Genomic DNA, 23,294 nt, shown 5'->3' on the forward strand with positions numbered 1-23,294 from the left:
GAAAACCGCAATAGCTTTATGTTCTTTGATTCGATTTGGATATCGGTCATCGTTCACATCCACTAGCTTAGCTTCACAATCCAGATCGATCTTATTGTTTTGAAGGAGCGTATTCTGAAAATTTTTAAATCTTAAAATGGCCCTGTCACACGAAACTGTTTCCACTGATTGATAGCCATGTCGCCTGCAATGCTTCATATGATTCTGTAGCTTTAAATCGCAATGATATCTAGACAGGCATGTTGGGCAGTAGAAATGTGCCCCATGTGTTTTATCCTCCCCCAGAACTCTACTGATATCTATAATTGGATTGAAATGGCCAATTGAATTGGGTTTACTAGGTGGTGTATACAACAACCCAACCCAGTGCTTTACCAATTCAATCGACGGGCCCCAACTGGGAACAACACCCCCTTTTTATTAGAACGTACTCCATCCTCAAATTCTGTTTCATATTGGATCACAGTAACGCCGATATTTAAATGATCATTGGCCCTTTCGAAAATATCAATCGATATGAGTGTTACTGGAAATTTTCCCTCTAAATAAGAGAAATCTACAGGGGGAAAATCAGATCCCTCTTTCCCATGTACAACCCAGTATTCCAAATTTTTCTTTGAAGCAACATCTGCTAAAGGTTCGAAAGCCGATATGAAGAAAGCCTACATGAAACATTTTTGACCTGTTTCGAAAAAGATTCGTTGAACGCCCTTACACCCTTCTAAATCGGGATTATATTTTAAAACAGGACCCTTATCCCTATGCCCCCCTCTCAAAATAAAATCTTTTTTAAATTTACATATATTTACACTTAAATTTTCAATAAATAAAACTACTTACCCACTCCCTTTCTCATAATAATATTAGAGTTGCGTGATAATGTGGTCTATCCACTGCATAAAAACTATTTCATAGTTTTAGAAATGAGGATAGACCACCAACATCTCGGTGTGTACATAATGATCATACAGATCGCTTTTTCCCTCATTTAAATAAAATATCTTTAAAACAATTGAAACCTTAATAGAGTCCCTAGCCCCCCACACCTGAATCTGGTTTTCTAAGAGTGCACGAATTTTTTCCATATATTCATGAACAATATCTATAGGGTCAAATATAAAATTCCCCCCCATAAGTGTATTAAAGGGATCCCCAAAGGTTGCACTATAAACGACTATTGTATTTAATATCGAATTTGATTGATGAAATTCTGGTAGTGTTGTAAATTGTGTATTTTTACCCTCCCCCTCTTGTATATTATCACCCCCTCCCCCACTTTGTTCAATAATAGGGCTTTGTAAATCCATTGGAGTCATTTCATTTGTTTGAAGTGGATTTATATTCATTAAATCTGAGGGTGAAGGATTCTTAGTTAACTCATTGCCAAAATCATATAAAATTTGCAATGTATTCGGACTTAGCAATGGCAAGTCCCCCTCTGAACTAGCTACATGGCATTGCTCAACTGTGCGAATATCTACATTGAAATAATTAGTTAATAAATCGTCAATATTAGAAGGTATTTCATCAGAGTTAACAATACCATGCCATTCATTATCGTCAATAGCTGATATTTCTTTGTCCTGAATGTCATGAAATTCCATAGACGCGTCAATGAGTTCTTGACTTGTTTCTTCTTCAAATGACGAGGAGGGAGACAGAGAATATGGAACCAATCCAGTCTATAAAAGAAAATAGCTAATTTTTAAAGTGTCTAAATCACTCTATTTTTTAAATTGGATTATTATTTACATGTGCTTAAAACCACGCTTAGTAGTAGTAATAGTTGCAGAAGCAGTATCCACGTAGTAGCATTTGGTTAATTCACTGTTCCCTACTCTATATATTCTGAAAGTTCCAATTTCCAACTCAATAGTAATATGAGATATTTACAATCTAAACAAGCCATAGTAGGTTTTGATTTTGTTCAAACAACCCCCAAAAATTTCATATTACTACTCTTCATCTGCTTTGGAAAAAAACGGGGTCTTTACTTGGTTTGAAATGGATGGCCTATCCCTTTCAGGCCATCTTCTGTCATGATACACAACTCATTCTGATAGAGAGTTGTTTTTATTATATCTGTAGAGGCAAGGTTAACCATTCGTTAATAAAGCAGTTTTTACTTGAGAAACAATATCGCAATAGATTTTGCTACTTACTATTTTCCAATTTCCAACTCAATAGTGATATGAGATATTTATAATCTAAACAAGTCATAGTAGGTTTTGATTTTGTTCAAACAACCCCCAAAAATTTCATATTAATACTCTTCATCTGCTTTGGAAAAAAAACTGGGGTCTTTACTTGGTTGAAATGGATAGCCTATCCCTTTCAGGCCATCTCCTGTCATGATACACAACTCATTCTGATAGAAAGTTGTTTTTATTATATCTGTAGAGGCAAGGTGAGCCATTCGTTAATAAAGCAGTTTTTACTTGAGAAACAATATCGCAATAGATTTTGCTACTTACTATTTTCCAATTTCCAACTCAATAGTGATATGAGATATTTATAATCTAAAAAAGTCATAGTAGGTTTTGATTTTGTTCAAACAACCCCCAAAAATTTCATATTAATACTCTTTCTCTGCTTTGGAAAAAAACGGGGTCTTTACTTGGTTTGAGAGGGAGGGTCTATCCCTTTCAGGCCATCTTCTGTCATGATACACAACTCATTCTGATAGAGAGTTGTTTTTATGATATCTGTAGAGGCAAGATGAAGCATTCGTTAATAAAGCAGTTTTTACTTGAGAAACAATATCGCAATAGATTTTGCTACTTACTATTGGAAATTATGACCATAATATAGTGCCTTTTTTGGCTTCGCTAACCTAATTCACAAGAATTCAGCAGTCTGAATGCATGCACTTGACATGATTCAAAAGGAGAGCGTTATATTTCCTTTGGGAGAAAAAATCTTTAGCGAGAAATAAAATTTAAACTTACATTTAGATTTACAGCTTGTATGTTGGGGGCTAAAGGGATCACATTCTCGCATTGCATTGGCCGTGAAGGGCCCGGTAATGCTTAATAGGGGGTGACCTCACAATCTTGTGCAACAGTGACGTTATGAGCAGCCATCCACTCTCTTTTCAGTTTTCTACCGGGCTGCATTGGTGTCTGCTCGGATGGGACTTGGGCAGGCAGAGCTGGTCTGGAGGGTCTTGGCCAAGCATCATACTGAACAACTGACACCCTCACAGGGGTATCATCATTAACCCTAGCCCTTTTTGATGGAGGAAGCTATTTCTCATAATTGTCCTTAAAAAGAAGAACAAATTTAGTATAAAATAACGATTCCCCCTTTACAGAAGAAAAATTAGTACCCCCTTCTAAAGAATTTATTGTAAGGCATAATTATGTCTAGAAAGCATCTGCCATTGTCTCAAAGAAGCCCCTCCCCCCTTTTCAGCAAAGCAAAAAGTAAAATTTGTGAGAAATACACTGCGACAGTCAGGAAATAAACCCAAAAAGCATAGAAATCCTATTTTACCATTTAGAAAAAATTTAAATGCATGCCTAGAGACACAACGCATATATTTGCACATTATTCCTCTAGGGTCAAAGGATGTATCAATTTAAATCATTTAAAAGGACCTGCGCTTCAATAAACCTTCTCATAATAGGTATGTATTTTTTTCTTAACCCCCCCTCCCCCAAATAAACACTGAGTACTCAAAATGGAAGTCATTACATTTTCCATATGAAACTATTTATCAGAACTAACAACCACACCCCTAGTAATTCAAAGAATTCACTTTAGAAAAATATGTTTTTATTTTGACCAGAAAAAGCATCTTTTTTGTGAAACCATTTTTCTTGGTTAATCAGACAATAAGCTTAATCCGACTATTGTAATTGAGTTACACAGGATGTGCATTTGACGGGTGCCAATAATTAAGGTTTTAACATGTTTATCGAACTGATAAAAGTCAGGTTAGCGGCTTAATGTCATAAGGGGATCAGTATATTAATACTTAAGAGTTGACGGATGTTAGCTGTCACTTTTGCTATGATACAGAAATATGCATTGAAAATTGTATAAATTTGTCAAAAAAGGAATTATTTCCAATGAAAGAATTAAAATCGTTAACGGGGGGGGATTACACGGTAAAAAAGAGCGTATTTTACGCTTTCTAACGACTATAAACATCGCATAGTGGAGTTTTTTTTTGGGAGGGGGTATACCCTGAATTTGAATATACTGGAGAGGGACTAAAAAAATGATTTTATTTGGAGAAACCTAAGAAAATTTACTAAACAAAACTCACATTATAAATCTGTGTAGCTAAAGCTTCCAAGTCAACAATATTTAATGTTCTCTCTATGATGTCGTGAGACGGTAGGATACTTGAAGCTCAACACATGTCCATTATAAACAATATCTCAAGGCCGAATTGTGATGTAAGTGAAACCTTACATAACTCCCTGATTGACCTAGAAAGAGACACATGATCCTGTCCCGTTAGTGGATCAATATAGAATTTCCCGTCGATTAAGTAATCAATTTCCAAGAAATCTAGTCCCCTTCGTAGATCAATAACGTTGTCCCGTTAATATTCAATACGTATATACAAAATGCGCTACGGAGTCCATAGGCTAAGAAACATCCCCTGATAGCCCTTGAAAAAGGTGTCATCAACTCTCCCCTATTAGAATCGATTATACATGGCAGCAGTAGGGTCCCGTAGGAAGTAAAGGAGGGTTCCTACTAATAGTATGTGTACAGTGCCTTTTGGTTAGTTCAGCATCACCATCAACATGCCCTGAAAGTTTCAAATTAATACGCTATTCTGTTCCTAAGATTTTGCTGATGTGACCTTTTGACAACCTGTATACACAAAGTGCTTTTTGATTTAGTTCGACATCCACCTTAAGATCCCCTAAAAGTGTCACCTAATTAACCTTAGCCTTAGTAGTAGTCGTAGTAGTAGTAATTGTAGTATGCTCATAGTGCCTTTTGGTTAGTTCAACAGCCTCCTCAGTATTCCCTTAAAGTTATACCTTAATACTTATAGCCTCTTTGGACACCCAAGATCAAACATGATATCCTTTCCCAATAGAAAATCCTAAATGTAAATAGTGGGCAAATTACAGAACCTACAGCCCTTGCTCCTAGGCCTGTGGGGATCTTGTCATCCCCAGAAGCATAATTTTTGGACCGCTCAACCATACTGAACAAAGTGGTAATATTTTGATTGAATTTCTTGGGGGAGCAGAAGAAAAGGGTGATGTAGGGAGGGGAATGGATGCCCTCTAATTACTGTTGACTATAAGGAAGGCCACTAGATCGTTCAATCTCTGATCAAATCCCTTTCAGAGTTTTTAAGACAAGCCCTTCCTTACGAGGTGGCTTGGTGAAAATAAAGAAAATGATGCATAGAGCCCACTTCACTCTTTAGTGAGGCAGCGCTTTTAAGCTGCCTATGATCTTTAACAGCCTATTACTAACTTCATCTGACTCTATAACTTCACGAATAATCCTCCACGTGGTTCTCTTTATTCGTCATATTTTTCTTACGAGTTTTTAACTTCCCGAGAATGCATCCCAATCTTCAGGATTATTGGATCAGGTGCTGCTTGATATAATGGATTACTTATGCTTTTTGTAAGTCTTTCTGTCTCGTTACTTAGATGTTAGATCCTTGGTTTTTTGTTTTACAGAATAGGAAGAATAATTTGGGAGTTTCCGGGCCAATACTTGATTATAATTACTCTAATTTTATTTTGTTATTTTTTTTCTCAGCTGTTCATTTTTGCGTTCGGATATAACAATTTTGAAGCTTGTCATTCGATCAAGGGCGCCGGCGGAAAATTTCCCAGGAGGCCAGACGCCAAAACAACAGGGGTGGTTAGGTAACAGGGAATATATTTCAGGATGTTTTTTCGTAGGAATAAGTTTATTTTAAATACTTTTAGGAAAAAACTCTCAAATAAAAATAACAATTAAATTGCATACAAAATGAAACAAATCACAATACATTTTAAACAACAAGGATTCCTGGAAAAGGGATCAACTTATTTAATCAGTAATATATTTAAGTATTAGGCATTTAATCTTAAAACAAAATCAAATTCAAACCAAAATTACAGAAGGATTTATTGCTTTTGTACATTATAACAGATGTAGACTTGTCTTTATGCAATTTCCTACGCCTTAGAATAGTTTACAGAAGGAGTAGAGATAGTCAGAAATCATCCTGATAGCACGATACCATCCTGATAGCATAGATACAATGTTTTAATTTAATAACGGACATGTATAATGTTCCTCTTTCATAACATGACAATTCTCCCCCTCGAACTTAAATCCCTTATAACCTCAGACATTTACAAAAATAGAATAGCGAAAGAAAAGCAAAATTTAAAATTAACTATCCAGCTGTCAAATTGACCCTCTTTCTTTTTATTGTCCTATTCTACTAAATAAGACAAACAGGTTCAAAAAATGTTCATCACACGAGAATCTTATCAAATAGCTTCTGATAAAAAAAAATGGGAGTAAAAAGTGACATGGACTAATATTCACCAAAACTAAAAATGGAATTCTGATGACAATTGCTACACCGGCAGTATTGACTTTTTATGCTGATTTTAAATATGTATATAATTCTTTCAGTTTATTGTTACCCACCCAAAATCAAAAATCTGACAAAATTTGCCTGATTTTTGAAAAAATGGGGAAATACCCCCCAAAAAGCAAGAGATCTTCTTGAAAATCATTTTATTAGATACACCATATCAGAGAAACCTACCGTAGAGGTTTCAAGCTCCAATTTTCAAAATGTGGAATTTCGTTTTTTTTCAGAAGAAACATCGTCAATGCATGTTTATTTGTTTTGTTTTTTCCAAGGATTGATTGTATATATATATATATATATATATATATATATATATATATATATATATATATATATAAATATATATATATATATATATATATATATATATATATATATATATATATATATATATATATATATATATATATATATATATATATATATATGTATGTATATATATATACCTATATATATATATATATATATATATATATATAACCCTTAGCATAGCTGTTCGTGTCTCGCAATATTTCTTCCAAGAGATATGTTGTGTTACGACTGATCTAATAGCTCAAAAGGTGTGAAAGGCGTTCTTTGACATCTCTATTGGGGTCTAAAAAGTAAATTTGGACATATGGATATGGTTCAACGTCACCTTCAGGGGTTTTTGATGGGTGTATCGCTAAATCGATTTTGTGATAAATTTGTCAAGGTACTTTGAAGCTGTAAACATTACGATTATCCATAATTCGATTACCGCTTACTTGAATAAAGCCAAAGGAAAGCATGTGTTCCAGTTCCGTATTTGTTTATGGAACTCTTTAGAGAGCAAGTGATGTCCTTTAACAGTCCAAACAAATTTATTTGGAAATTGTTGATGCAGGAATGCAATTCAACCAAGCAGGCAGCAGTCCCCAAATAGATCATATTTGTTGGCTATTTTTCCTGTTGGATAATGGAGGACTCCAGAGTAAATATATACAGAGTTGGGGGGGGGGGGGGGTCCAAATGACGTGTAAACAACACTTGCGTAGTTTACGTCATCTTTGAAGGTTTTTACTGGGTTTTACGCCAAAGTTTGTTGGCATTGCATATTGCGACGGTGTTGTACTTCTAACATGATATTTATTTTCTTCTGCACTTTCTTTTTTTACTCATTCTTTTCTCGCTGTCTTCTAACAGCACAGTTCTTTGATCTTCACTGTCATTTTTGACACTTTCTAATACTCGCTTTAGCGTCATACATTTCTCTGTTCTGTATTTCCATTTTGATTCGTTTCGATCCTCATTGTCGTCTGTCTTCTAACCGCATATCTTTTTTATATATTCACCTTCGTTTTTGAGTCGTCGTGATTCTCACAGCCCCTTATCTTTTAGCTATATATTTCTATATTATTCAATTTTGTTTTTGGCTTGTTCTAATTGTCGGTTTCTCTAATGTTCAAACTACACGTTTCTTTTATCTTTATTTTCGTTTATCTTCGCTTTGCATTTTTTCAGTGCCTGGTGATAATGTTCATTATCACCCGTACATCTACATTTCTCAGGTCGTTTTCATGATCTAGTCTCATTTGTTGGTCCAGTTTGTTCAGTTTGAACATACGTTTTGTCCTCTTTTGTTCTTTATTTGTATTCATTTTCTGCTTACATTAATTCACTTTTATGTCCCCTAGATATTATGAAACTGCTGAAAATACCTCTTGAAATTTGCATCACCAAATATGGGCACATGAATTTATATATATCTAATTTTTTGTTCAGCAAATTCTTCTAAAACAGTTTTAAAACCTATTTTCCTTCGTCTTCACTTTCAATCAACATAATTGCTAAACTATTTGGTCATTCCTAATTTATTGTTGATATCAGACAGTTTATTTTTTATTGGTCTTAGCCAGGAGAATGATCTGTCCCCAAAAGCAATGCCTACTGGAATTATTAAGAACATTTCTAAATTTCGAAAATTAATTATTAATTGTGATAGCATTGCGGGGCCTTTCCAAACGCGGGGCCCAATCGTTCTAATCACTCTTTATCCGGCCCTGCAGATTGGGCCACGGGAAAGTCTTGTTTTCTCCCATTTTAGGGCACCAAACTTCGGCTTTGCCCAAAAGTGGACGAATTTGCAATCAATTTAAAATTCTGAGACGCTAAGTGATTTAAAAGTATCAATAACTATATTTTATGCTTCCCAGTTGCAAAAAAAGTAATTTCACACGGTGAGAGCACTGGATTTAACCAATTTGATACGCTTTATTTGTAATAAAAATAAGTTACGATCGGTGATCTATAGTTTCGGATCAGCTATAATGAGGGGTGTGAGTTGTTGTTTAGGAGGGCTTAGGGCAGATTCCTAAAAAAAGTATATTTTAATGTACAAACTGCTTACTCTTCATGAGGCTTCAGATAAATGTTGAAAGAGGTAGGGGAGTAGGAATTAATTAAAATGTTTCTCTATATAGCTAAAATGTTTCATTCCCATATCTACGAGCATAAAGGTGGAAAAGGCAAGGAAAAATATCAACCCCACCAGAAAATTTCTTTGGGGTGACAAATAGTGCTAGGAACTTAGTTTTAAGCAATTTTAAATCGTTATATTTTTCTTTTTCTATTTATATGAAGTACTTCAATGTATTTAAACAAATGTATATATTGTATTTATTGATAAGAAAATACTGTTGTAGAGGTAGTGATGGCTTCAGTTATGTAGAAGATCAAAAGTTTAACAGAATTTTCTTCCATACAAACAAGAACACTCCTTTTCATCCAACCAAAATTCCTTAGTAATAATATTAACAAGTACTTTTTACCGAAATTGCTATTCATCTCCAATTTTTCAAGTATATTCAAATTTTATCCCAAATTGAAATTTTTAAATTTAAATGTTGGACGGTACTAATTAACGCACAATTGTTGATTTACACATTTTAAAAGCAAATAGCCAGGGATTTAAGGGATCGATACCTCAAATATTTTGGTTAAGTCTAGGTATGATTTGGAAATATTCAGAAATTAATTTAAAAAAGGAGCTTTTCAACTGAAAGCCAGGAACATATTTGAAACCTACTTGAACAGATTATTCTTCATACGAAGGGAGTTGTTTCCTTTTTAGCTTCTTACTCTTTACTGTGAAGTTTGGCTTTTGTCCAAATTTTGTAAGAAAATTTGCAATTAGGAACGGAATAGTTGCAAAGGAATCGTATTTTCATGACATAGATTGTCACAGAACAGCATATTTTAAACCCTAATTTTGATTTATAATTTAATTCGTCGGAGGAGCAGTCTTCTATTCCAAAGTCTTTCATTTAAACATGGACTTTTTCTTTAAACAATTTTCAGTTTTTTTAAACATTTGAAAATAATTTAATTTTTTAAAAATTGTTGTCTATTTTAATTATAAATTTGAATTTGTTATGTGACTACGATTTTTGCATTTGGCGCTCCAAGACACAAAACGCTGCTCAGATCACATGCCTGATCTAGTACTAGAGTAAAACGCATGTACAGCCGCGAATTATATAAACAATATAAAGCAGGTTTTTTTTATACAGATGAATTTAGGCAATTGTTCGTCTTGCTTGTCCTTGTGTATTAATTTGTTTAAAATAAAATCTCTATCAAGCTTCTAGGACGGAAATAACTAAGCCTAGGTCTAAAAGCTGAGCATTGAGCTCAAATTTTTCTAGGTCAAAGTGGGATCTAGACTAGCCTAGTTTGTAGTTTAATCTTTTATAGCCTACATGAAATAAGCTAAAAAAATGAGGTAAAATTCTACTTTTGGCTATCTTGGAAAGGGGTTACTGAAGCTCAAAATGGATAAACCAAAAATGTATACTGCTGCAAAATTTATGTAGCCTAGCCTAATGGTGAAAAGGGCCAATAATCAGTTATATCATTACAAATCAAAATGGTAGCATAAGGAACCAATAAAAAGTCAAATAGAGATATATCTTTTTATTAGACAGTGAAAAACAAATATTAAAGTTCTGGATATTCTGATGACATATTCATCCATCAGTTTCTGCTTATGATGAGGACTGAATATTTCATGAAAATTGTCAGAACTTTTATATGTGGTTTCACTGTCTAATACAAGGCCATCAGCTCAATACATTCAGCCCTGGGGAAAAACAACAAATAAACATGCATCCATGATCTTTTGTCTGACAAAAAACACAGAATTTCCAAATTTTTGCAGACAAGAGCTTGTAACCTTGACAGTAGGGTTATCTAATATGCTTAATCTGATGGTGTGATTTTCATTAAAATTTTTTTACTTTTAGGGGGTGTTTGTCCCCTTTTTCAAAAATAAAGCTAATTTTTTCAAGCTCACAGCCTTTTATGGGTAGCCTAAAACATAGCCTAATGGATCTTATATATTTGGAACCAGAATAACTAGCCAAGTCTTTTGACATATTTGTTGATATCAAAATTCTGTTTTTAAGAGTTTTGGTTACTATTGAGCTGTTTGGCTCCTTACTTACAGTTTGTTACTGTGAACTGTTTAATAATATGTAGCATATTTACATGAATCAGATTGCCATGTTGAACACAGTCACTGAGACTAAACTGTATATCTTAGTTTCTATACAGCAAAACCAGTTTTGCAGTAGATCAAACAATAGAAATAACAAAATGTATTATTAGGGCTATATATAGGTGATTCAGGGTGCATGTTTTTGTTATGTCATTGACATTGTTATAGACTTTTTTATAATTGTTTAGTGTGACAAGCTTGTTAAAGCTTACCGTATCTTGGTATTAATAAATCAATAAATAGGGTGATTAATCCAGGTAATAGCAATTATGTTGAAAAGGAGCATAAAGTAAAGAATCTAATGGTGCCATTTTTTTTATGTTAGTTTTGTATATAGCTTAGGGCTATGTATGAGAATATAAGGGGGAGAGGGAGGCTGGGAATGAATTGTCAAAAAATCCACTTGTAACCATGAAGAAGAGCATAAAATTGGCAATCTAAAAATGCCTCTCTTTATTTTGGCATATCTTCTTCTGGAGAGGTGCTACACTACACACTTCCCTCTTCTAGTTTAGTGGCTCTACAGAAGGAAGCATCTTAATGCAATAAAAGTAATACTATTAGATCCCTCAATTTTGTTTTCTTTCAACTATCATATTTTATTTAAAACAATAGACCCCCCCCCCCCTGATGGTCCCTCATAGAGCCCTGATTAGACCCCGGCGCCATGCCAATGAGGGAAGACCGGTGGCAGCAGGGCCAAAAACAGTGCACTGCACTGCTGGTAGGCTGTTGGCAGCACAATCAATGTTGACTGCAAACATTAATGTTTTCATCAGTCTTTCTCAAATCACAGCTTACATTTACAACAGATTTGAGCCTATTCATGAGTCAAAAACTTCATAAGTTGCTGGCTGGAAACTGGTCTTCATTGTTATTCATCAAGAGAAGTAGAAATCTGGTTGAAACAAAATGGCTTTGGCGTTTCATAGCATTTGCATAATAGTTGAAGTATCTATTAGCTATGTATTCTTAATATAAAGAACTATCAAAATTAGTAGTGTTTTTTCATCAATCATTACTGCATACAACACTTCAAATACAGTATCACAAAATTCATCAGCTATCTTGGTAAAAACTTTGAATATAAGTTTGAACTTAGAAGCTTAATTTGTTCATAATGCCCTTTGCCTATATCTGTTTTGTCACCTTTAAAACAGTGAAATGGGCAACTTTGATTTTGATAGTTTTTTTTTTGCTCTTTTGGACTCCTAAAAAGCCTTCCTTGTATTAAAAACTGGTGTTCAATAACAATAAAAAAAAGAAGTTTTAAAGTTTTTTTTTGCTTCTTTATATAATATGTCATGTAGGCTAAGGCTGAACTGCTGCTTTTTTTTATTGCTTTTGGCTGCTCTTTTGGATATTATTCATTTTTTCCTTTGGGGATTCATTCCAAATTATAATCTCATAAATACCTAATATCAGCTAAATTATAAACTGCATCTAAAAGGAGTAAATCTACTGTAAGGAGTTAAAAGGAGTAAGTATAACTGTGAAGTAGTGAACGCTTCACATGAGAACAATTCATTTACAATAACAAAAAAACACTTATTTTTTTATTCGTTATTAATAAAAATTAAGTGCCATCTATTTTCTTTGGTTAAAAAAAAAAGAAAAGCTCATCCATTTTAAATGTAATTAAATTAAATAATATGCTGACTGAAGTAGCTCAAGGAAGATGTAGAGATTTTTTTCCTAGTTGATCACTTTTAATCCAAGTAAAATGTTGGGAGACTTAGTATCAATTATTGAGTTTAAGCTTTGATTTCCAAATGCTCACAAAAATTACCAAATTTAAGAAAGTTGCAACAATAAGTCACCTGTAGTCAAAATACTCAAAGAATCCTCTTTGATCCCCACCCTGGCTCAAAGATTCTGCTATGGTCATATCAATGGAAATCTCCAAAGAATTTCTGTTTAAAATAGCTTTCTAGCATAATTAGGGGTATTTAGCCCTTTTTGCTTTTCATCAAAGCTTTGAAAAAAGTGTTATGATATTCCAAATGTTATATTTGTGCATATTTTTTGTCATCATTTGTGGGGTGATCGATTTTTTTAAACCACTGTAGATACGTAAGAACGTTGCAACATCTAGTACCCTGAGGTCATAAGACTGTCAAAGACTCCTCCTTGAACCTCCCAGATTGAACCTTTAATATGACCAGGCCTTTAAATGTAACTCGGGCACTGGACCAAGGGCACCATTGTCACTTGAGTGCAATGTTAGGTGAGGATGTCAATATTGCTGTTGTCACACCAATTTGTTTTAGTGTGAATCTGCCTGGTACTTAAGAATGAATGTCTTCAAAGCAAACTCATTTCATCAATAAGAAAAAAATGGGTTGGACACAAGTGTCCCTTTCCCTTTGAACAATAAAACTATACAAGTGCTGTATCAAGTATAACTGATGAAAATCTTGTTAATTTTTGTCAACTTTTAAACTTTTTGGCATCCCTGCTTTCAATAAAAAAAAAACAAGGTACTATCACTTAAATATAATAACTCTTTATGCCCCTCCCTTTCTGCTTTAAAAAAACAAAAATAATTAACTTATTGGCATCCCTGCTTAAAAAAAAAAAAAAATCGAGGTATTATCGTTTAAATATGATAGCTCCCCCCCCTTGGGATACCACCTTGATAGAATGCCGTCTCTGCTTTAAATAAAAAAAAATGAAGGTTTTGCCATCCCTGCTTTCAATCAAGAAATTTCGAGGTATTATCATTCAAAAGTAATGCCTTTCTACCCCCTTCCCCTCTGTATACCATCTTGATAGGATACTGTCTCAGCTTTTCATTACAAAAATTATTTACTTAATAATTAACTAGGTTAATATGGTTCATTTGATTAATTGATATGGTCTAATATGATTCACTATATGGTTCAAACAAATGCGCAAAATAACATTAAACAGCTTAGTGTTCCTTGAAAAAAAAATTGAGGGTATGAGAAAAGGGGTACAAAGACAACAACAAAAATGTCGAAATTATTAAGATATACCTCAAATTATTGGAAAACTGGGTTTTAGATTTGCCATGGCATTTGATTTTAAAAATGTGCATAACAATAGAAAGAAACATGATAATATGATTAAAAGAAACATGCTGCATACCATAAAGTAAGAATTTCTTTATTTTAATGTTTACTTTTAGTTTTGTATATATTTCGTTTTGAAGCTAATAGTGATAATTTATGGTCTATTTTATGCACAAATACTATATTGGTTATAACTAGATTGCTATACCTAAAAAATTGTAGTATTTTGTAACCAATACTGATTTCTTTTCCTACGCAAAATTTACCTAGGCTAGTACACCATCAACCCACATTGGTATTAAGTCTTGTTATAAAAATAATGCATTTCTACCAAGAATCCTGTCTATGTGTTCCTGTAGCTGCAATTAAAAGTCATCTAAATCACTAAATACTCTGTTTTTTGGTTCTAGAGAGGCAAATGCTACTTTGACATATGCACTGCACATATCAGTCTTTCAATGATACCTAGCATTCTTTTATGAATACTTTCCAATGTAAACAAGACTTAGCTATTTCCTTGTTCAACATGCAGTCCATCCTTCCTGCCCGAGTAGAAAAATTCTATACCACCTAATTTCATATTTTATTGCCCCTTGAATATAATTTTCTGAAACTCTCAATAATTTTAGTTCAAAGAGTCTAAATCTGTCAATCAAAATGGCAATTTGATAGTTGTTTTTTTGACATTCTAACATTTGAAGTTGCCGTTTTATATTCTTTAAATATATGATTCTTTAAATGTATGAGTAAAGGGGTACAAAGACAACAACAAAAATGTCGAAATTGTTCAGATATACCTCAAATTATGGGAAAACTGGGTCTTAGATTTGCCATGGCATTCAATAAGATCCAAAGAATCTAATTAAAAAGGAGCACACACAAAAGCCAAATTAGGCCAGTAGCCTATGAGAAATCACAAAATTCCCAAGACAATAAACAAGTCCCAATGGGGGGACTTGTTTCCTGGGTCTACCAAAATATTTTAATGGTTTCCCAGGGAATTTTATATCATTTTCCTCCGTCTCCACTTCAAATGAAAAAAAAAATATATCTTGGCATCACTGCTTTCAATTAAAAAAAAGTCAGGTATTATCATTTTAAAATGATAGGCCCTTATCCCCCCCCCCTATAAGCAATAATTTACAATTTCTTCATGAATCATATTTTTGGGGTAACTTCCATTTCAATCTTTAATTCCCCAACCTTGTACATAGCTTAGTCTAAAGGCTAGCTAAGTTTTGTCCCAATAGAAGGTTGTTTTGTTTTTTTTTGGGGGGGGGGGGGTAGAAAATTTTCAGAAAGAAGATTATATTTTCTTTAATCTATCAGGCGTCCAACAATTGAGTATTAAACATTAAGAAAATCTTATCTAAAAACAGCAAAAAAAAAAAATTCTGCAAACTTACAATTCAGCTGTAGAAACAATCTGTTGGCTATCATTTCAAAATCCAACTGAAGGCTGAAGCTGTATAGTAGTGAATGCATTCTATGAGGCATGTTTTTTAAGTAAGTACCGTTTTGCGATTCCGCCACCACAGCGCTATGGTCGTCGTTCTGCGCATGCGTGCTGGTTACCTACATCTCTTGTCTACGCACTGACGCCATTACAGTCTGATTTTTAATTGTATACGTTGTTTACTGAGTGTTTAAGATGCTTCCGACAATCGTGAGTCCTGCCAATTGTGAAGTAAGGGCGGTTATACGATTTCTTAGTGCTAAAGGTATAAAACCAATCGATATTTATCGTGAGATCTGTGAAGTTTACAGACAAAACATTATGAGTGATGGAATGGTAAGGAAATGGGTGAGAATCAAAACAGCAATCCATGGAATGGCGACATTCATCATCACCCAAAAAAGTGAAATTTAAGCAAACAATTTCTGCCCGGAAAATCATGTGCACAGTTTTTTTGGGACAAAAAAGGAGCATTGCTAGTGTAGTTTCTGCCTCGTAATAAGACAATCAATGCAGCGTGTTATTATGAGACATTGAACAATCTGCATCGTGCAATCCAGAACAAAAGACATGGCAAGTTGAGTAAGCGCATCATTTTGCTGCATGACAATGCCTGTCCACATGTGGCTAATCGGACCAAAGATCTCATCAAATATTTTAAATGGAAAACTCTAGATCATCCTCCATACAGCCCTGATCTGACGCCCAGCGACTACCATTTGTTCCTGCACTTGAAGAAACACCTGGGTGGTCAGTGTCTTCAAGACGATAACGAAGTCAAAACAGTTGTGATACAGCGGCAGAATTTTATGAGGAAGGTATTCAAAAACTGGTGCCACGTTATGACAAGTGCCTCAATATTCACGGAAATTATGTAAAAAAGTAGATTAAGGTACAGGCTTTCATGTAAAAATAAAATTATTGCGATATCTTTGCACGTCTTTTTTTAATTCCAAAACGGTATTTACTTAAAAAACATGCCTTGCATAATTCTGTTCAACTTGAAAATAAAATTCTTGATGTAAGAAAATTCTGTGAATGATGTAAGAAATAGCAATTGGGAAACTGCGTTCGAAATTATTTAAACTCATTTCATACACATGATACTTTTTTTTGTCAACATATGAAGAACTGTGTATATTGCAATATTTGCAATTGCATGTTGCATCTGTCTGGTTTTTATGCAAAGTAACAAAAGAGACGAAAATTAACAAACAAAAATTTTTTTTTCGGGGTGACGCATAGATTTTCGGGGAAATACCCGAAAATTTGGGGATAGTGCAAGCCCTGCTTGATTTCTAATCACGAAAATCGAAATACTAAACCACATGAGAAAGAAAAGCTCCGACTTTAGTTGACGTAATAAAGAATTGGCACAAAATTAATTTAAAGTCAGCTGAACGCCGCCGCCTCTGTCGGCGGCGTAGTGACACTTCGGTGGTGGTCGACTGGACTTCTCGTTGGCGGCGTTCGGTCGGTCCGCTGGCGCGGCGCCCTAGCCCTAATAATACATTTATTTATTGTTTTCATCTTCTGGTGCATTATATAATGGGTAGTTCTAGTCTTGATTTCATGAAATCCACTTTTACCTGAGTGATTATAATGAGATTATGGATAAATTATTAGTTGACATGATTTTAAAAATGTTCATAACAATAGAAAGAAACATGATAATATGATTAAAAGAAACATGCTGCATACCATAAAGTAAGAATTTCTTTATTTTAATGTTTACTTTTAGTTTTGTATATATTTCGTTTTGAAGCTATATCAGGGACTATCACAGGGGTGGGGAAATGCAAGTATGAAAAGTGAATAAAACAAAAACTCTAATGGTACTACTTTTCTTTTATTTAGACATTTGCTTTGTGGAGCTGCCCAACTAAATTTTCCTCAAATAGGGTGTGAAGAGGTCTATAGAAAGATTTTAAAGGAAACTAGAACTTCATGGCAGGGAATAATGAGTAATTCTTTGAACAGATTGGAGTGGAGCAAGCACAACTGTAGTAGTCTCTCTGGGTGTTGCAATGACTATGTAGCAGTAGTAATAGCACGCCAAACGCTATTTTGGTTGTAGAAGCTTATGAAAAACACATAATGGAATATGTAGCTTGTTTTTCATCAAACAGTTATATCTGCTGTCCCACTGCTGCAAATTTTAGGGCGACAGTTGTTGCAAATGCAACACTTCACAGGACATTGATATCAGATGTCTACATAAATATAAAACTGATGTAAAGTGTTACAAGGCCCTTGGAATCCCATTTAATGAACTAACTTTACTGCTAATTAGATGTAGATCAGTCTTAGATGGGAAGAACATAATATGACTTGTTTGAATACACATGCCCCTGAGGTGACTAGTTATACATTTCAAACGGAAAAATTCCATGAAAGGTCAAATACTTAAAATGTAAATGGAAGATAAAGAGAAAAGAAAATGTTGTAAAAAGTTTATATTTGAAGCAATCAGACCTTTAAGAAACCTAACAGGAATATTAAACAAAAACAAGCTTTACAAGCCAAACAGCAGGCTGATTTTTCATTCCATCAAAATTTGTGTTCACCAGATATTTGTATCTAGTCAAAATTATGTCATATTCTTCAACAGGTAAGAGGTGCAGACCCCCCCCCCTTCAGAGAAAATCTTCCAATTTCAAGCGACTCTCCCCTCCACCACGTTAGTAAACATTCATATATTAAACCTAGAAGGAAACAATAAGTAGATTTTATATGAAGCTGCGGAATTTTTGTCATTGAACTGAAATGCTTTTATTTTGACCATCAAACATTATAGAGTTATTGAATTTTTTTAAATTTTTACTTATTTTAGTTTTTAGATTTAGTGTTGTAGGAGGTACCCATTTGAAAATTCAAAGATATTATACTTGCCAAAACCTCAATACAATCTGAATAATGTTAATATGATATCAAATTCTGACAAAAAGTATTTATGTTTTTTTTCCTGAAAAGAAAAAAAAACATTTTTAATCTAATGAAAAGTGATGTGTCTTGTAAAACTACTAAGCTATGCCATGAAATAGAAATTTCCCATTCTAATTATTTTGTGAAAAATGTTTTTTAACTGCCATCTCAACAATGGAGCCAAACAGATCCAACATTGGACCTTATTTCACTCCAAATTAAGGTAATTAAGGTAATATATATATAAGAGTATTTTTTTGTGTGTTTTTCTAGCTATAAAAGGTTTGGTATTTTGTTAAAAAATTTAATTCCAGTATATTATTATTACACTAGGCTTAATCTTAAATAGGCTAGTCCTGCTTGACATCTTGGTGTGACTAAGCAGTAATGTTGTAACATTGAATATTTTCAATAAGCAGTAATAAAGCTATCTATCAGTAATAGTAATAAAGCCTGTGTTGATCAAGTTATGATCAAGACTTACTACTATTGAACTTAGAGACACTAAAAGCTACTCTGCATTATCTGACTACAAACTCAAGTGTATGCGATCCTATTTTTATTGGTGCATCCTCCCACCTTTCAAAAGTATGAATTATCTGAGTCAGGACACTAGGAATAATTAGCTAAGGTTCAAAAATTAGATTCATTGAATTGACCCAATTATTAATTGCTGTAACTCTTTTGTCCTCTGTTTTATTAAGTAATTTGGTGTTTGATTTGTATTAAGTTTATTGATGATTTTGGTTATCTTTGATTTGTTCATACATCCTTTTTTATAGGAATGGCAACCCTGCTTCTGACTCGACCAGGCCTTTGTTCTGCAAAGCTTGGACAATGCAGCTCAAGAGAACTGTGTACTTTTTATAGACTGTATAAAAATGAAACAGTAAATGAGTTTGTAGAATCAAAAGAAGGAAATGGATCTACTCTTACTGAAAAGATTTTAAAACTTGATGCTGAAACAAAGAAGGAATTGGCACCATGTCCTCTTGAACACAAAAGTAATCTGCCAAAAGTTGAACTGAAGCCAATTGACTTTGCGAAACTTCCAGTGCATTATCTGTCACTAGGAAAAGCAAGACTTACCTGTAAGTATGTTTGGTTTCGATTGGATAGCAACGTGTATTGTTAGATTGCAAGGGTATTATTTTTGATGGGTAGTAGATTTTTCGAATTTATACTAGTGTTCTTCGCCTTCTTTTATTTGCAGACTGGCCAACAAGATTAAGAATTTCACTGACTGGCAATATAGATATTACATATTGATGAAATTGCAGATTTCAAACTACAATAGTATTTTGGCACTAGTGTGAAGGAAGCCATAGTTATCTCTGCACAAAGAGATGCGTGAGTGCTTGTTAGAGCGTATGCTCAAAATACCCAGGACCCTCAAAACCCAGTACTGTTTTTTTTTCTTTAGTTTTTCATGTGGAATTTGGTCAGTGCAAATCTGACAAGTGTCAAAATTAGTGGTCATATTAAAAAAAAAATAACTTCAACTGAAATATGAAGGAAAATGCACACCTACTATGCCTGGTATTCTGAGTGTTGGTGTTTTTCTTTAACTCCCTCAACGTTTGAGCTTAGACGTATTTAATGTATTTTTTTTAAACAACTGATGCCAAAAAGATAAATAGCAGATTAGAACAAATAGAAAAAGAGCAAAGAAAAGGGAATAAGAAAAACATTCAATAAAAAAATATATAAGTCTACTTTCAAGACAGGGTAACTGTGGTAAAATAGATTGTAAAATATCTCATATTCCATTGCTAGTTAAAGGATTAAAATATATGCATGACCAAAGCCTTCAGCTCTTCATAAATTAAATAAAAAAAAACAAGTTTTTTTTAACTGAAAGTAAGGAGCAACATTAAAACTTAAAAGGAACAGAATTTGTTCCGTATATGAAAGAGGCTGACCCCTCCTCAACGCCTCGTTCTTTGTGCTAAAGTTTGACTCTTCCTCACAACTCTACTTTTTAAAACAATAAATGGCTTTTGGGATTGAAACAAACCACAGAGATTAGGGGCAAGGGTTGTAAGTTATGCCCATGAGTATTAAAGGTTTGTATGGGAGAGATGGTGGTTTAACTTTAGAAGAGGCTCATTTGGTTGAAAATTGGAAATTCTAGTTCCTTTTTAATCGTCAAAAGTGATGGAGGGCATTTAGCCCCCCCCCGCTAAAACCCCTCTTTTCACCAAACGCATCTGATCGAAATTATCAGATAGCGATTTTTTTCAAAATAGTCCAAAGAACATATAATAATGTCCCTAGGGATGACGCAACCCCCCAACGCCCTGGGTATACAGTTGTAAGTTATTTTATGAGGATATATAAGATTCTTATGGAATGGTTGGCCGTTTAATCATCAGATGGGGCTTATTTGATTTGAAATTGTAAGTTATTGTGCCCTTTTTAAGAGTCAAAGTGATTTGAGAGCAAACAGTCCCCCCCTCCACGCTCATCATTTGCCTTTACACCTCCAATCAAAATTTGGAGATAAAAGTTTCATCAATCGCAGTTGAAGGTTTTGAAAATTATGTCTGTGAGGAAGACAACCCTCCCCCTACAGCTCTCAGGGACAGGGTTGTAAGTTATGCCCTTTGAGCATATAAGGTTCTTATAAAAAGGGTGGTCGTATATGCATTGGAGGGGACTCACTGGATTGGTAATCATAAGTTCTATTGCCATTTTTTGGAGTCAAAGTGACCAGAGCACAGCTAACCCCCCCCCCCTCCCCCCTCCCCCCACACACCAACATGTTGTGTTTTCCTGAGATGTATCCAATAGAAATTTTGAGACAGTCATTTTATTCAAAATAGTCTAAAGATGATATAAAAAGGCTTTTGAGGTTGATACAAACCGTCAAAGTCTGAGGCCGAGTGTTATAAGCTATGCTCCTGGGGCACTTAAGATACTTATGAAAGGGATGGTTGTATAAGCTTTAGGGGTGGCTCATTTGGTTGAAATTGGTAGTTGTGGTTCCCTTTTAAGAGTCAATAGTGATGGAGGTCAAGTAGCCCCCCCCCCACAACTACCCCTCTTCACTAAATGCATCTGATTGAAATTGTGCGATGGAAGTTTTGTTTAAAATAGTCCAAAGAACATATAACAATTCTTCCAGGGTTGGCACAATCCCCTGAAGCCCTAGGGCAAGGTCTTTAACTTATGCCCTAGGGGTATATACAGTTTTTATGGAATGGGTGGTCGTATTAAATTCAGTTGGGTCTCATTTTATTTTAAATTGGAAGTTCTAGTGCCCCTTTTAAGAGTCAAAGTGATTTGAGAGAAACTTCCCCCCCCTCACCCATTTGAGAGAAACTTCCCCCCCCCCTCACCCATCATTTCCCATAATAAACATCCAAACAAAGTTTTGAGACATAAATTTTTTCAGCTTTGTTGAAAGATTCAGTAATTATGCATAGCAATACTTGTAGTAGCAGTAGTACCATTTGAAGCAGTATGCAAATAGCACCTTATTTTCATTGTCCCCTTCAACACAGGATGAAAATTTTTAACTTATTAAGTTAATACCATCAATTGGTCCTGAAGCATTGTTGATACTTCCAATTGACAACCTATATGGGCACACCGTCTTTAGATTTATTTCAGAGCAGTTACAATATCGCTTACAAAATTCAACTTGGTATTCATGTGATAATTGACCGTAGCAGTGGTACCAGTAAATATTGCAACCGTAACAAAGGAACAGCTAGCTTTAATAGCCGTAATTTTAGAATAAGTAATAGTAGATGTAGCACTAGTTGTTTGAATAGAAGCAGTTGTATCACGATGCAAATATTGTCTTTTGGTTAGTTCAACATCCTCCACAACAAGCCTTGTAAGTTTTAATTTCACACACGAAACTGTTCCAAAGATATTGCTGATATGGCCTTTTGGCAACCTGCATACGAACAGGTTGACATCCGTATTACAGAAATAATCTCTGAAAATTTCACCTTCATACCTTCATAGGTTGTGGATTTTGAGCTAGCCAGAAGACACTGTGAGTATTTATTTAATGCTGCTTCTACAGTTGCTGTAACTAACGACACTAATGGCATTAAGTTGAAACTTTTAGAAAACGTTTAGGAGTTTCAATTAAAAGAAAAACTTATGTACATGCAGGCATTAAAAGGGATTATAAGAACTATAGGGCATATAAGGACATAGGCAGCGATGTTCTATCATAGCTAGTAGTATCATTGATATTTTAAAGGAGCTACTTTTATTGAAAATTAAAAGTTCTATTGCCCTTTCAAGAGTCAAAAGTGATTGGAGGGCAATCAGCCCTCCGCTTTAGCTCTTAATTTTTAGACACTTCCAACCCAAATTTTAAGACAGCAATTTTGTTCTGCATAGCTGAATGGTCTTGTAATTATATCTTTAGGGTTATCCGGTAGGTCAACCCCCACACAGTTGTGTAATTTGCCCATTATGCTTAAAAATTAAATGTTGCTTTAAAATTAAATCATAGCCCACTGTTTGTATTATGGTTGCCAATAAGAAATCTCAGCAATATATCAAGAACGACTGAGGGTATTAAGTTCGAATTTTCGGGGCTACTTTTATTGCTACTTCTGCTCTTAAAATTTTACTAAATCAAAAGAGTGTAGTGTATCCAGGCTGTGAAAGAGCATAAGTATAATTTTTGTGGAATGGTATTAACTTTTATTTATCAGGTCAACTAGAGGATGTATATGACTAAATTAAACACTACTATTTGTGTCATGATTTTCAAAAGAGTTCATGTTATCTAAAATTGCTGAAAAACTT

General features: G+C 34.2%; 1 protein-coding gene across 1 annotated transcript in view; it reads left to right on the forward strand.

The window, feature by feature from the left end:
• The first annotated feature begins 10,105 nt into the window (after window positions 1-10,105).
• LOC148951505 (protoheme IX farnesyltransferase, mitochondrial-like) overlaps window positions 10,106-23,294 on the forward strand; it is a 37,885-nt gene continuing 24,696 nt past the window's right edge. Inside the window, exons 1-2 of the mRNA XM_089090300.1 lie at window positions 10,106-10,129; window positions 19,298-19,606. Coding sequence (XP_088946426.1) covers window positions 19,300-19,606 — 307 coding nt within the window. The 5' untranslated portion in view covers window positions 10,106-10,129; window positions 19,298-19,299. The remainder of the gene's footprint in view (window positions 10,130-19,297; window positions 19,607-23,294) is intronic.

This window comes from Artemia sp. Qi Xiang Cuo, chromosome 6 (genome assembly GCF_049724085.1).
Source record: "Artemia sp. Qi Xiang Cuo chromosome 6, ASM4972408v1, whole genome shotgun sequence".
Taxonomy (NCBI): Eukaryota; Metazoa; Arthropoda; class Branchiopoda; order Anostraca; family Artemiidae; genus Artemia; species Artemia sp. Qi Xiang Cuo.